Source organism: Xyrauchen texanus, chromosome 13 (genome assembly GCF_025860055.1).
Source record: "Xyrauchen texanus isolate HMW12.3.18 chromosome 13, RBS_HiC_50CHRs, whole genome shotgun sequence".
Taxonomy (NCBI): Eukaryota; Metazoa; Chordata; class Actinopteri; order Cypriniformes; family Catostomidae; genus Xyrauchen; species Xyrauchen texanus.
This window is the reverse complement of record NC_068288.1, coordinates 2,295,147-2,311,562: the sequence shown is the minus strand read 5'-3', so window position 1 is coordinate 2,311,562 and position 16,416 is coordinate 2,295,147. Positions and strand designations below refer to the sequence as shown.

General features: G+C 37.9%; 1 protein-coding gene across 8 annotated transcripts; it reads left to right on the top strand.

The window, feature by feature from the left end:
• The first annotated feature begins 1,419 nt into the window (after positions 1-1,419).
• Positions 1,420-10,580, top strand: orc4 (origin recognition complex, subunit 4). Of its 8 annotated transcripts, none has more exons than XM_052141479.1 (14): positions 1,420-1,569; positions 1,787-1,852; positions 2,361-2,437; positions 2,662-2,752; positions 4,105-4,180; positions 4,299-4,384; positions 4,480-4,528; positions 5,415-5,566; positions 6,114-6,287; positions 6,738-6,824; positions 6,921-7,029; positions 8,779-8,874; positions 8,968-9,035; positions 10,255-10,580. In XM_052141479.1, exons 2-14 carry the CDS (start codon positions 1,802-1,804, stop codon positions 10,435-10,437), a joined length of 1,299 nt encoding a protein of 432 aa, XP_051997439.1. In that variant the 5' UTR covers positions 1,420-1,569; positions 1,787-1,801; the 3' UTR covers positions 10,438-10,580. The 8 variants fall into 8 exon arrangements, with proteins under 8 accessions (XP_051997439.1, XP_051997437.1, XP_051997440.1 ...); XM_052141477.1 differs by having other exon boundaries at positions 2,343-2,437; XM_052141480.1 differs by having other exon boundaries at positions 1,420-1,577.
• Positions 10,581-16,416: the final 5,836 nt, after the last annotated feature.

Below are 16,416 nucleotides of genomic sequence, written 5' to 3'. Positions count from 1 at the left end.
TCCATCAGTTTGCTGTCGCTGTTATGAAAAGGCCGCGATGAAAATATGAAATATGAAAATAGGAAAGAAGGCACTATAATGCGCATTTGTTTTATGTCATGGCCACGCCCCTTGTGCGTCGCTGTACTGAAACCCCTGTACTTTAGTGAATGCCGCCAGTGCATCGCCGTAGAATGCTCCGCGTCATGCTATAGCGTGCCGAAGTTATGACGTCACTTTGTAGGACAATTCTGAAGTTAGCGGCGCATGGGTTCCCTCAATCGAAAAGCTATGCATTTTCCCCATAGGCTTTTGGAAAATCGCAAAAAATAAGATCTGTGTTCAACAAAGAGTTGTGACCCTTACACGTTTTGTCTATCAAGATAATATTTACAAGTTAATCCAAAATTTATACATTTTGAAGCCTAAATAAAGCCGTCAGATATAAAATGCTAAGGGTAGGCTATAAACGGACTACAGCACACCATGGTCGCGGATCAACGTCATCATCAAGCTTCCTCAAACTTTATTTACAAAACACGCTCGCTCATTATGATCTGCGCTGTGTATGAACACTTATCCACTTTTTCATGAGAAATATTGCCCATTCGTTTTTTCCAAAAATGAGTTAGAAACTAATTTTGTTTGTGCGTGCCTCTCTGAGATTTTTTTTAAATCTTTTGTTAATGTTTTATTTATTCGTTTATTATTTTGTTAGTTTATATAAACCTTAATATTATTTTCTTTGTGATTAAGATTATTATGCCTGATCATTGTGCCCCAAATAAACTTTAAAGATTATCTTTCACTGTATTATGTTTGATTGTATGTTTGCATACCATTTCCTAATTCGCCAGAAAAAACCCCGCGATTTTTCCATCTCATAAGCACTAACGTTAGCTATGGACGTATCAATTTCCAATCTTATGTCCTTTTTCTTAGACGATAGAAAAACCATAGATCGAGGAGAGAACCACTATAAATCTGGACATGTAGAACAGTGCAGATTAGATGCTGGTTTACTTGCCGGTATTGTAAGGGCCAGCATGAGAAGGTTTATCGAGTCTCGGTAAGTAAAACTAGGGAGAGATGAAAAGGTAGAACGTGAGGCTGAAACGCGGGCTAGTGAGAGATTTCCTGTTTGTCATGATGACGTCTAAATTCCCCGCCAAAGGATGTAGTCCCTTTTAGCAACTTGTTAGCAATCACCGTTTTTAAGACACAATAAAGTTTAAAAAACCACAAGCAGGTTATAACTGGTGTGTTTTATTTCATAGATCAAAACGTGAAAATATTTAGAGGCTTTGTTAACCACAGACCTTATTTCAGGCGATTTAGCAAAAACCCATTCAAAAAACCCATAGATTTTAGGGCGAGGGAATCGGAAGTTCTAAAATGCTAATTCACTTGCGCGTTTTGGCCTACAAAGTGACGTCATAACTTCGGCACTCTATTTTAGGCTAAGCTTGTAGGTTACATATTAGAAAGGTTCTGGGTTTTACGCGCTCGTTTTACATGTTCTCTTCGCAGATCCGGGAATGCGTGGTTCAGCTAGGAAGTCAGTTGCGCGAAATCGCTGAAAACGCTTGAGTGAGTCAGTGAGTTATATATTTGTTTATTCTTAAAGCAAATGTCATATGTGATGCGTCGGTGATATGTAGGCCCTATCTGATTATGGGTGCACATAGGCTAATTCGCGAGCCTCCATTTTAAAAACATGTATCTTGGTTGAAAGTATAATATAATAGTTGAAAGCATTTGCATACATTTATTTAAACCTGTTTTTTCTTGTAATGTGTATTTTCAGTATTAGCAGGTGAAGATGAGTAAACGTAGACCAGCTGCTCTCACTGAAGCACAGTGCGTCTCTATGGTCTGTCTTAATCTTTCATGCACTTTATTTCTTTAAAGCTGCACTCAGTAATTTTTTTTTTTTTCTCCCTAATTTAATTTTTTTTAGTTCTAAAGAAATTAATTGTAATTTTGAAACACGTATAAAGTCATGAGCACTTCGAAGATATAAAGACTCCACTCACATCATCTTTTAATAGCTGTTCTACATAAAGAGGGTCCCCTCATGGGGGCTGCCATGTTGGGGTCATAAATTGTATGTTAAATATAATATTTTTCTACTGCTCTGTTTGATAAAATTTGGCGACTTTTGAAATTCCTGTGAAGATATACATAATGTGCATGTACAGGTCTCAGAACCTCTTAAATTCATCAAGCCATGAGATGCCTTGTGTTACAGGGATTAAATTACGGTTTACAGAAGGACTTATTTGTATTTATTTAGATTATGCTCTGTTTCGATCATGTTTAAAATATAATCTTGAATATTCAAAATATTAACTGAATTTTAGCCTCAACTTGTTCTTCAGGCACAAAAAGTAATGCGTGAGAGACTGTGTCACCAGAATCTTCCAGATCAGCCCATCGGTCTGGAGTCTCAGCACAAGTGGGTTCATTAACACGATACAAAGCCAGAACACTAAAACTGAGAAAGATGTCTCTAAAGTTTTCTGTTTGTCCTGCCAAATGTGGATTATAAAATAGCCTTACACCGATTTCTCGCAATCTTATTTCAGTCATAACTGAAATGTGTAGTTACTGTGTTTTGTCCCAGAAAGGCAGTGCAGTAAAATTGTGTCAATAGATTAATATATTCTTGTGTGTGTTCAGGCATTTGTTGGAGTTATTAAGGCGTACTGCTGTACATGGAGAAAGTAACTCCGTCCTCATTGTTGGGCCACGAGGAGCCGGTAAATCTATGGTATGAATTTAGTATTATTATAATGTAATTTTAGTGTTTCAACTATATTTTATTACTGCTTACTAGCTTCTTAAGCTGTTAGAAACTTTCAGAGATGTGTAAAACCAAACAGAACTGCAAAAATGATTGCCGTTTTCCCTAACACTCCCCACAAACAGTTAGTCCCACCCTCAAACTAACACCATTGGTTGAATAAATGTTATGCGTTTTGATAAATGTTATGCGTTTTGATGGTGCTACAGAGTCAAACTACTAACAGATTATTAATAATTGACTGCTTATTGAAGTGGGATACAATAAAGTATTTTTACATAAAAATAATTACACACATCAGCTTTAAAGTCTCTCAGAGTAACAGATGAATGAAATCAGTCCTGATTTGAGAAGTTGACTGACCACAAAGTGTGTTTCAGTGAAAAATCAGATTGCAGATTTGTTGATTTATTGATTTATTTATAGTAGGGCTGGGTAAAAATATAGATTTTCTAATTAATTGCAGTCTTCATTTGAATGACCCTTGAATCGATACCTTAAATCCCAATATTGATCTTTTATTTTTAAGTAGTGATGGTAGATGGTAGTAGAATATATCAGCCAGGCCAATTAATTGGCCAATATATGGCTATTTTGTGATTAACTGTTTGTTTGACCGATTAATGGATGTTAACTTTTTTTTGTGTCAGTTCCAAAATCCACCAAAAGATTTGTCAATGGAAAGTCAACACTTCAGGTCTTTTAAAGTTTATTCAAAGTTCAGTTAAAATTGCATTAAAGTGTTTTTCACTTTAGTCATTTTGTGTACATCTGATTTGCTGTTGTTAAATTTTATGTTCATCTGCATTTATATCAGCCATCTCTTGTATCAGTATCGGCCACTGAAAAATCTATATTGGTTGACAACTATGGTTTACTTCAGTTTTGTTAGTTTGATCTGTTAAAATATTACATCTGTTAAATAGCAACTGATCTGTAAAATTTGGGCCCTTTTGTTCATATTTAAAATGAATATTTTTATAATGTACTAAATTAGAAGGTCCTCTGTTCAATTAACAGTATTAGCTGAGAGATAATTTATTTAAATGTAAGGTAAATGGACATTGAAACTGAAGTGTACCCAAATGAATCGGAATCAAATAGTATTGAAATCTGAATCAAAGCAAGAGCTTGTGAATGCACCTATAAGCCATGGTATAATAATTGAATCAAAAGTTGTCTCGATTCCCTGTTCTATTGAAAGTATTAATCAGATCTCTGTTGGGTCTTCTGCATCGAAGTGATTAATATGTATGTTTAAATAAATCTGATTAATCATTGTGTAAATTCTCACTGTTTTTATATTTTTTTGTGTGTAGCTCCTGGGTTTTGTCTTGAAAGAGCTCATGCAACTGAAGGAAGTGCAGAAGAATGTTCTTCTAGTGGAGTTGAACGGTAATTTGATCTATTTCTTTTCATAGCATTGTGTGCTAAACTGTGACATATCAAACCTCACCTAAATAACAGGAATAACGAATGTGCCCGATGCGATTTGCTGGTTTCGGGAGTACAGGTCTGCTGCAGACAGATGACAAAATCGCTCTGAGAGAAATCACTCGCCAGCTGCACTTGGAGAATGTCGTAAGAGACAAAGTGTTTGTGAGTATCTGTCTGTATTTTAATTTCATTAGTTGTAGATGGCAGGTTTTATAGAGTTTTTGTGCTGAAATGTTTGGATGTGACTTCTGTTTCAGGGGAGCTTTGCAGAAAATATGGCATTTCTTTTGGAAGCTCTGAAGAGAGGCGAGTCTGCATCAGCTGCTGCTGACAGAATGCAGTCTGTTAATTTGCAGTGTTTAGAATTCAGAATTTAGTTTTATTTCTAGTTTTTTTTTTTTTTTTTCTTTTTCTTTCAATGAAGTTAGTTTCTTTTTAGTGTTATTAAGGTTTTGTAAAATGACAACTAATCTGTAAAGGAAAAACAGTTGACAAAAATGACATCACAAAAAAAAAATAACAACAGTGCAAAAGCAAATGTACTTACACTGTTAATCCCTGTTAGTTTTTGGCAACTAAAATGATATGCCATTTTACTCTGAATAAAATTGACTAAAATTACTGAATATAATTAGATGTAAAGGACATTTTCACCAAAAGACAAAAATTATTACTAAAATAAGAACAACTGAAATTAACTGTGGTCTAGTGTTATAACTTAAATCACTGTCTTGTTGCACTTTTAGATTTTAAATAAAGGAGGGTTTAATGGTTTCAATTTGTTTAACAAACTATATCAAAAACTAAAGTGAATGTATGATTATTTTTAAATGAATTTTAGCTTTGGAGTCATGGAAAGGTATTTGTGGCAGGGCAGAGGGCGGGGCCGGGTCGTGATCCTACGCACCCGGTCCCAGATTAGGCTAATCAAGCCTCTGAGGTTTAAAGGTCGACTGCAGAGTAAAAAGCCTCTGAGTAAAAACCTCAGAGGCTTGATTAGCCTAATTACGGGTCCGGGTGCGTAGGATCACGATCCGGCCCCGCCCTCCGCCCTGCCACAGTATTCTATTGCATTTTTTTCCAATTATGTTTATTTCAGTTTATGAAGATTTTTCCATTCTGTTAATATGTATAATAACAGTGATTTTCTGTCAGTTTATTTGCAGTTGATAAAGTGTCTGTTCTGTTTCAGGTGATAAGTGCAGCAGCCGTCCTGTGCTGTTCATTTTGGATGAGTTTGATCTGTTTGCACATCATAAGAACCAAACTTTACTCTATAACCTGTTAGATGTGTCGCAGTCTGCGCAGGCGCCAGTGGCTGTGGTGGGACTCACCTGCAGACTGGTGCGTCTGCTCTGCAAACATAAATTTTATACCTGCAACTAACTACTATTTTGATCATCAATTACCGGTAATCTGTTGACTAGCTCTTCGATTAATTAAATATTCCTCATCTTGCTAAATGCTCTCTTTCCAAACAATGTGCAAATTTAAATCTATATAATGTGCGTTTCACAATGTGTCCAACAATAGATTAAAATATACAGATTACATTTTAAAAGAGCAGATCAAATTGTATAAAGTACTAAATCTAGAGCTTTCATTACAAAGGGCAGATCAAATAAAAACTAAATTAAATGAAAAATGTAAAGGGGAAAATATTTTAATTGCTTAAATATAATAGGATTTTTACTACTGCAAAGTGAAGTCACTGACAAAGCCATAGCACAAAGACCCAACTCATGAATGAAACTCGATGTCAACTCTTTTTATTGATTAGTTGTTTCAGCTCTGATTGTTGTGAGAGTTAATAATGTGATTCATCAAGTGCAAACCACACAATCATTCTCAGATTATCCAGTGTTGTGTGTTTTATTTTTCTGGGTTTCAGGACGTGTTGGAGCTCTTGGAGAAACGAGTGAAGTCTCGATTCTCTCACAGGCAGATTCATCTCTTCAGCTCGCTCTTGTTCGGTCAGTATGTGGATGTGGTTCGGTCTCAACTCAGTTTGCCTCAAGACTTCCCATATCCCAAATTCTCCAAAGAGTGGAACCACAACATCACGGTACAAATACAGCAAACATGTTCAGTATTGAGCTGAGCATCCAAATCACTCACATGCTGAATGAAATGGTTAATGTTATTCCAAACCTGCATGACTTACTTTTGAGATGTTTGATCTATTGTTCATGCACCACATCCGCAAAGCTCCAAAATGAGACCCAAATGTACCATAAAATTATCATAAAGCTCCCAAATCTAATTTATTTAATTTCATACTTCAAACTTGTCAATGGCACAAAACACTTGGTTTTTGTGTGGCGGAAGGGAAGATTTTCAGTGAGTAACAACTTAAATTTGTGTATGTTCCTCACACAAAGCTATCATGTGGCTTCCGAAGACTTGGAATATGGTGCACGAGTCATATGAACTTTCACATTGATTTTAGGAGCTTGAAAACTACAGTTTGGGGTTTTAATTTACATCCTAACAGCTTCTCTGCTTTTCTCTGTAGAAATTATGTGAAGAGAAATCAGTGCAGGAGATTTTACAGAGACACTTCAACTCCAGTAAAGACTTGCGTTCACTTCACATGTTGCTGGTAATCCATTTATCTCTGTAAGAGCCCATTAGAGATCAAGTGTTATTGAATCCGTGTTTGTGCATTTATGTTAATGTGTGTATGTGTGCATTATAGTTTGTAGCTGTAAGTCGAATGCCAGGTTTTAATTGGACTCTTCGTGATGTTGATCTACTAGAGGCCAGTCGACTGATTTTAGCAGATTCTAAAGCAAACATCCTTCACGGTGAGAGTGATTTTAGCATACACATGTTCACTTGCTTACACAATCACACAGACCGTTTCACATTGACATTTAGAGGAAAAATATCTGTTAATGTTGCAGCATAGACGAAGCATCATACAAAAGTAGAAGTTCTCTATAACAAATATTATGATAAAAAAATATACCCCTTGTTGAATAAAGCAAGACTGATATATGTCTTATGATATGCCTTCATCTCATATGAGTAACATATTTAAGAAAAATACGATTCTACTATTTCTTACTGTTTAGCAATTAGCAAATAAAAACTGAGTGCACCTAAATATTAAGCTTCCATCTTCCCTAAAAATGCAAAAACGTAATGGAATAGTATCGGCTTTTTCAGATTAGGATATACTTTTTCAGCAATGGAGAGCTGGTCATATGCTTTCTTTGAACTTTGTCCATTTTTGTATCTTATTTTAAAAAAAAAATAAACATTTAATTGCATATCAATATTTACTGATGGAGGCCCTTAAATGGAGATAATTTTGTATATAATAATTAAAATAACCAAAAATACTGTTTAATAATATTTTATTATTCATATATGTCAAATACATTACATCATATTACATATATTGTGGCAGCAGACAAGCATTTCTACAATACAAAAGTGTCTTAAGTCAAAATATTATTTATTTTCTGTATCATTGAACATAATGCTATTATTGGTTGCATCTGTGCTATTTACAGTTGTTGTTCAACATATTCATGCATCAAATGGATGCTTTTGGAGCACCTAAAGGCTGAAATGTGCTCTATGCAAATGCGTGAATGCAGATACAAAGGCTTGACCAATGCATTGCCAGGACGTGAACATGCTTAACATGCATCCTTTTGTTATCATGTAACAAACTGGAATACTGGATGTGTTATTATTCAGGCAAGTTGCTATAAATATATTGAGTTTAACGTACTTGCTCAACAATATTCTATTCAAACTGTTGCTCCGCCATGACAGTAGTTGACCTGAAAGCGAAAACTCTTTGTAGAAACAGACATTTCACAATTTTCTTGCTTTAGCTGCACTTGCGGCAATGCTGAGAATGCAACGCAATTACTTATGAATTGCACTGACACATTTCAGAATGCAATGGCACATGAAATCAAGATGTGTCTGCGTTGCATGGTATATGTTTTGTTGAGTAAGTCACTGCGTGGAGTACGTTTCGACCTTAACTTTGGTTGCATCACGTCTCGCTAGTTTTCAGTGTCTCTAGTGACATAAGTTGTGTTTTTAGCATGCTGTATAAAGTAAAATGTAGTTTGAAACTTTGAAAAACATGTCTCGATCCCTGCATTCTGTTGTTTGGACCAGCTGGCATCTGTGGAAGACTGTGCAGCCTTCACATTTTTTGACGAGGCGTGTTGCCTTTACAGGTGGAGTGCTAACTGCCCCCTAATGACACAAATTGGTAAAAACGTCAAGGTGGTACATAAAGCTTGAACTGGCCTGATGGTAGGAACATTCCTTACAAACTTCTGTACGGATCGGGGACATGATTAACGTAATTTGTTTTTAACACGTTATTTTTTCATATTATTAATCGCTCTTAAATTAACGTGTTAAATCAACAGCCCTAATAGTAATGTGTTTTCATCCAACTGTGACATGTCTTGGTTTTTATTTTTGTGGCTAATGTTGCCGGGAATCTATGCCCACAGTGGAATCTTATTGGACTGTATTTTAAACATCAAATATGAAATCTCTCCATGTCTGTATTTCAGGTCTGTCTATTCTCGAGCTGTGTTTGATCATCGCTATGAAACATCTGAATGACACTTATGATGGAGAACCCTTCAACTTTCAGATGGTCCATAATGGTATGTCATTACTTAAGCATCAGGTCCTTTATTCATTAGCGTGCATATCAGTATGCAGCAGCTGAAAAGTGACTTTATTTGTAATTTCCTCAGAGTTTAAGAAGTTCATTCAGAGGAAGTCTCACTCCATTCATAAGTTTGAGAAGCCAGTGGTGATGAAGGTCAGTTTGAAAGTTGATGTCCTCTGCTGCCATCTAGTGGTCACACATGAACATGCTTTAGTGGTACTCTAGTCCAGTGGAGCTCAAGCTTTTTGACTCTCCAAGACAATATTTAAAGGGCCCCATCTGCCCAAAACTAGGAGTGTCAATAGATTAAAATAATGAACTAGATAGGTGATGTTTGTCAAGTCAAACCTTGATGTTGGCTTGACAAAGCCTTGTCTGAAAGTTGCAACTAGCTAAAATAAATAAAAATAAAAATTACCTATACCTACCAAGGATTTGTTTGCATGTGAATTTTTTGACTGTTACAATTTTAATTCACAGACATTCTGCCTGTGGAATTTTTCAAATATTTTATCGGCTGATGTTTGAAAACTGTAAGTCCGATCAATTAGAAAAGACATATAACACTATGAAAAAACCCTAAACCAAGTTTGTACAAAAACTTGTTGGATTTGTCAAGCCAACATAACCACATTTAATTTCGTGATTCCAGACGTTTCAGGAACTGCTAGTTTAAAAGTTTGTCTACATCTTAATTAAGCAACCAAGTTACTTAATTGAGAAGAAATAAAAAATGGCAGGGCCCTGGGTAGCCCAGCGAGTATTGACATACGAGTCACAAGCTTGAAGTCACATGGGTAACCACCTCGTGGTTGCTATTAGTGGTTCTCGCTCTCTATTGTGCGTGTTGTAAATTGTGCGTAGATCGCAGACAGTAGCACGAGCCTCCACATGCAAAGTCTCTGTGGCGTCATGCACAACGAGCCGTGCGATAAGATGTGTGGATTGACTGTCTCAGAAGTGGAGGCAACTGAGACTTGTCCACCACCACCCAGATTTTAATTAATTGCATTAGAAATTGTACTAGGTCAATTTGTTTTTTGCATTCTTAAGCTGTATTTATGTGATTTTGTTTATTTTTTGTAATTCCATGTACAGCACTTTGGTACCCAGTGTGGTTTTTGAAAGTGCTCTATAAATAAAATTGAGTTGAGATGAGATTGAGGTAACCTCACCACCACAAGGACATACTAAGTAGTGAGAATTGGGCATTCCAAATTGTGAGGAAAAGGGAATAAAAAAAGAAAAGTGAAGAAAAAAAACTGTCTCTTTAATTATAATACTTAAGTTCGCTCATGTATGTTTTTGTCTTAAAGTGTAATTGAGTGAAATTTTAGCTTTTTACAACCTGCTTACCTATGTGTTTTCACAGGCGTTTGAGCATCTAGTCCAATTGGAGCTGGTGCGGCCGGTGGATGCAGGTGCTTGTAAAGTTCAGCGTGAGTATCAGCTCATGAGACTCATGTTGGACCATGGGCAGGTGATGGAGGCACTGCAGAGATACCCACAATGCCCCACTGACGTAAAACAGTGGGCGCTCTCTGCCTTCGCATAAACACCATCAAAATACAGTTCAATAATCCCGTACAGTCATTATTATTATGTGGCAATTCTCCCTCAATTTATAATTGCTGTGTATAAAGTTGTATAGTTTTGTTTTTGCAATAAAAAAAAAGTTAATACAAGTGGTACTTTGTACTGTTTTAAGTATGTTTTAATTTTTAATTGCAAATGATTCAGCTGTCTATTGCCTAAATTGTCTTCCAAGGCAGCGTCTTTCCTGGAACCTCATATTTCACTAATTTAGAACACTGTTCACAGGCATCAACTCTTTTCGGCTTGGTTTAAAAACAAATAAATATGTTGATAAGCTAACAGCAAGTGACCCTAACAAGCAGAAAACAAGTTATTTTAATATAATTTTTATAAATGTTACATTTTATAATGTCTATTTAGAGTTCAGTGTTTTGTAATCTCCCATTTTTATAATGTAGAAAATGTATAACATGTAGTTTTTGTCTTAATGATCAATTTTGTTAACAAAAATATATTTGCTTTGAACTGCCTTTACGTCACACCTAGGATGTTTTAATGCTTATGCTGTCTACGTACATTTTACATATTAGAATATTTAAAATATAGTAAGGTAATAATATACATACATACAATTGAAATCAGAAGTTTACATACACTTAGTCTTCAGTCATTAAAACAAATTCTTTAACCAATCCACAGATTTCAAATAGGCAAACAATAGTTTTGGCAAGTTGTTTAGGACATCTACTTTGTGCATGACACAAGTCATTTTTCCAACAATTGTTTACAGACAGATTGTTTCACTTTTAATTGACTATATCACAATTCCAGAGGGTCAAAAAAGATGTCAAACCTTTAGACAATTAGCCAGTTAGCCAGCTAATTGTGGATGTATTTTAAGGCCTACTTTCAAATTCGGTGCCTCTTTGCTTGACATCATGGAAAAATACATTTCCAAACACCTGAAGGTACCACGTTCATCTGTACAAATAATAGTACACAAGTATAAACACCATGATACCACTCAGGAAGGAGACTTATTCGGTCTTGTAGAAATGAACGTAGTTTGGCGCGAAAAGTGCAAATCAATCCCTGAATAACAGCAATAGACCTTGTGAAGATGCTGAAGGAAACAGGTAGACAAGTATCTATATCCACAGTAAAATGAGTCCTATATCAATATAATCTGAAAGGCTGCTCAGCAAGGAAGAAGCCACTGCTCCAAAACCGCTATAAAAAGGCCAGACTACAGTTTGCAAGTGCACATGGGGACAAAGATCTTACTTTTTTGGAGAAATGTCCTCTGGTCTGATGAAACAAAAATGTAACTGTTTGGCCATAATGACCATCGTTATCGTTTGGCTTGCAAGCATCATGTTGTGGAGGTGCTAAGAGGGACTGGTGCTCTTCACAAAATCGATGGCATCACAAGGAAGGAAAATTATGTGGATATATTGAAGCAACATCTCAAGACATCAGCCAGGAAATTAAAGCTTGGTCGCAAAGTTGTTGCAAAATGGTTTAAGGACAACAAAGTCAAGGTATTAGAGTGGCCGTCACAAAGCCCTGACCTCAATCCGATAGAATGATAAATTTGTTGACAAAACTGAAAAAGTGTGTGCGAGCAAGGAGGCCTACAAACCTGACACCGTTACACCATTCCAGGATTTTGGACCATTGCTACTCTCCTTTCCGGGATGGCTACAAATCACTCCCCCGCCCACCATTTGGCAAATTTGACCACTCTTCTGTTCTCCTACGGCCCGCTAACAGGCAGAAACTGAAACAGGAATCACCAGCCCTCAGAACGATCCAGTACTGGTCAGACCAATCAGATTTTATGCTAAAGGGCTATTTTGATCACGTGGACTGGGAGATGTTCCTGTCCACCTCTGATGATGACATCAAGGTCTACGCTGCCAGTTATGCCCTCCGCAAAACTAGCAGAGCAGCCAAACGCCAGAACAAGATTGAAGAACAGTTCAACACCACCGACTCTTGAAGCATGTGGCAGGGAATTAATATCATCACGGACTCCAGAGGGAATAAATACTCTGCTGTGAAAACCGCTGGCTCTCTCCCGGATGAGCTTAATACTTTTTATGCTTGTTTAGATGGAAACACCACCACCCTCGTGGAGAGAGCTCCCGTGGCCGAAGCTACAGCGGTTAGTTCGCTCTCCGTCTCTGTAGTGGACATAACCCAATCCTTCCGACGGGTGAATATCCGTAAAGCTGCAGGTCCAGATGGCATTCCGGGCTGCGTCATAAGAGCGTGCGTGAACCAACTGGCTTGTGTTTTTATGGATATTTTCAACCTTTTCCCTCATCTGGCCCCCACATGCTTTAAAACGTCCATCATTGTGCCTGTACCAAAGCAATCCAAAATCACTTGCTTAAATGACTGGCGTCCTGTTGCTCTGACCTCCATCATCGGCAAATGCTTTGAGAGGCTAATCAGAGATTACAAATGCCGTTGATGCCATTGCATCTACACTACACACTGCTATCTCCCACCAGGAAAAATAAATACATACTGTATGTGAGAATGCTGTTTGTAGACTACAGCTCAGCATTCAGCACCATAGTGCCCTCCAAGCTTGATGTGAAGCTCTGGGCTTAAACGGCTCGATGTGCAGCTGGACATCCTGTCAAGTAGATGCCAGGTGGTTAGAATGGGCAGCAACATCTCATCACTGACCCTCAACACTGGAGCCCCGCAGGGCTGTGTTGTCAGCCCACTCCTGTATTCCCTGTACACACATGACTGTGTGGCAACACAGCTCAATTGCCATCATTAAGTTTGCTGATAATACGACAGTGGTATCACCGGTGGAGAGAGTCAGCAGCTTCAAGTTCCTCTGTGTCCACATCACTGAGGAACTTTGTGAAGAAGTCTCACCAGCGCCTCTTCCTGAGACGGCAGAGGAAATTTGGAATGAACAACCACATCCTCACATGGTTCTACACCAGCACTGTAGAGAGCATCTTGACTTGCTGCATCACCGCCTTGTTCGGCAGTTCGCACCACCCTCAATCTCCTGCAAAGGGTGGTGCAAACTGCCAGACATCATCGGAGGTGAGCTTCTATGGCGTTAAATGTTGGACAAAACAGTGCAAGCTCATAAACAGCGCGCAAGTGAATTTCAACAGTGTGAGCACCATGACACAGCTCGCACGTAAAATGTAAACCTCCAGAACTTGCAAATCCCAAACTTGAGCACAAAAAATATGATTGTGCACACTAATTAACAAGTCGTGAGCAGAAATAACAAAATCGCAAGTCATGATAGGTCCCACACAGATCTGAACACACAGACTTCCGGCAAGATGGCGTGTTGAACAGTCACTCGCAACAGAGACGGAAGCAAAATTGTCCCAAATCTTGATTATGCGCTTGTAAAAGCACTCCAAATATATATAAAAAAATATATCAAACCGACCAGACTGATAATCAAAGATGAGGACAGTGAAAAGACGTAAGCTGCGATGAGCACTAAGGAGGTAAAGATGCTAGAGCAATCTGCCGACCACGACTATGCATTGGAGGTTAGCACAATCAGTAAAAAAGATGCAGGAAAGAAAGATTCCGCGCCAATAACTCCGAGCAAGATTCCAGCCGGAAAGAAGAGCAAAACTACACCAAAAGAAGGCGAGGACTCTAACCTAACCATACTGGAAGCCATTCAAAGCTTGGAAAATAATTTTAATGAGCAACTGTTGCAACTTCGAGAGCAAGCTAAACAGAGTAGCAGCATGATTGCTAGCCTAACTAAAGCCGTACAGTTCAATGCTGAAGAAGTGAAGGAATGTAAGGGGAAAATCAACGAGCTGGAAAAGTGCAACGAACATCTGTGTAAAGCAGTGGGGATTTCTTTAAGACTGCAAGGGAAGCTCAGCTTCCCCTATAATGTCAAAAAAATAATGGTCAAATATGTACTATTGTGTAAACAATTTATTGACTAAAAATGCGTTAGAACACGTTCATCTCGAAGACGAGTTCGTTCAGAATCAGCTACATTACATATAGCAGGTCGGCTGACTCGATTTACTTCTCATACATTCCCGTAGCGTCAGTGCATTTCCCTGTTGAAGCCGAGCGTCCATTGACTTCAATGGGGCTGCTCTGAACAGTTTTTTTCAGTGCTCCGAAAATAGACGGTCATTGGATAAATGCTGCGATTATGTCCCGCCCACGGACGCTCAGCGTCTCTGGGGGTGAATGAGGAGTGGGCTGGCCCGGACTCGGGCTTCGCGTGATGATTGGAGGATCTGTCGAAAGACTGCATCTCCTTTTGATTGACAGCGAATCTGTACTATAAGAAGTCACTGAAGCTATTTCGCGCTCAGTCCCATCATGGATTTCTCAAGTGTAGTCGAAAGACAAACTGCTGCAACCTATTTCTTTATATTTGTTTGGCTGAAATTGCTAGTCAATTTGCATAATACATTTCACACAATTATACACCACATTCCTTGTTTCAGTTTTACCAAGTTTAATATATTTTGTTTTAGAGCGTTCGTTCGTTCGTTCATTCATTCATTCATACAGTAGGCTAGGCTAGCGTCGTACGGGTGAAACTGCGCACGATGGCAGACGGTGCTAATATTGTCGACCTGATTTTGGCGAAGCCATTTGAAAGTCTTCCTTACGAGGAAAAAATTAGAATTAAACAGCAGGGCAGATCAACACCTAAGATTGATTTAGTGCAAAAAATAGGGTAAATAAGTTTATAATGTAGGCCGAAAATGAGCTTCCCCTCTTTGAAAGACCAGCAGCCGCCACTGGTGTAAAGAAAATACAGAACTTAAAGAGAGAATCAGGGACCAGGAGAGATACAAGATGCGATGGTGTCTGAAACTGAAAGGTTTATCGGAAAGAAAGGACGAGAACATTAGAGCAGATGTCGTACAACTTAAAGCGACAGCTTGAAGAAGCAATTGACATTGTGCACAGAGAAAGAAGACAACAGGAATAGACACATAGTTGTCTTATTTGTCCGGAGACTTATTAAGGAGGAGTTATGGCGTCCATGCAAGGATTCCCCGGTGTGCAGAGAGAAAGGAGTCCGCCTCGCGGAGATGCTACCGCTAGAGGATAGGGAGGCAAGGAAAAAACTGTGGCCGCAGATTGAACAGGCTTGTCGGGATGGAAAGCGTGCTTACTACCGCGGACCGCATGGATACATAGAGGGTCGACGGATCGGTTAAACGAAGGAATGGTTTGATATACTTTCACTGGATATAAAAAGAGTGTGTTAAGAGGACATGGGACTATTTTTGTAATAGTGAATCAGCGTAAATAAGATTTGAATTAAGTTCTTTATTGTTTTTTCTTTTAATTCTATTTGTTCTATATTCATTATCTTTAGCAATGTTCAACTGTTCAGTCTCTTTTGCTTTGTTAAACGTGAGAGGTCTAAAAGATTTGGTCAAAAGAAAGGCTCTATTTTTATTTTGTAAAGAGCGAAAACCACAATGTCTATTACTACAAGAAATTAATTCTTCCGAAGTGGATGTTAAGTTTTGGTCTAACCAATGGGATGATCGAATATTATTTAGTCATGGGACCAATAAGTCTGCTGTTGTTGCAGTTTGTTTCAATAGGTTTCCAGGTGATATAATTACATGCAGGAAAGATAGCCAAGGTCATTGGCTGATCGTGGTTTTAAAAACGGATAGTTATTTTTTCATATTAACTAACGTGTTTGGTCATAGAACTACTGCCCAAAATATATATATTTTTTGAAGATATCACAAACACTTTATTAGAGCTAAAAACATTTTATCCAACAGACTTTATTTTAATGGGAGGCGACTGGAATGTGACACCCGATAAATGGGAAGATAGATGACCCACTAAGTTTGACAGCTACCACTTTAATCATACAATTGGGGAATTTATGAATAAAAATCACCTGGTAGATATCTGGAGAAGATTAAATTCAGGAGTAAAACAATACTCCTGGTTTAAACCTAATGACACCTGTAAATCCAGG

What these genes read in the sequence shown, in the direction of transcription:
- orc4 (XM_052141477.1), top strand. Translation starts at nt 1,802, where the DNA reads ATGAGTAAACGTAGACCAGCTGCTCTCACTGAAGCACAGTGCGTCTCT. An exon ending in TTTGGAAGCTCTGAAGAGAG is followed by an intron (nt 4,529 to 5,414) that starts GCGAGTCTGCAT and finishes GTTCTGTTTCAG; the next exon opens with GTGATAAGTGCAGCAGCCGT. An exon ending in TAAAGCAAACATCCTTCACG is followed by an intron (nt 7,030 to 8,778) that starts GTGAGAGTGATT and finishes TCTGTATTTCAG; the next exon opens with GTCTGTCTATTCTCGAGCTG.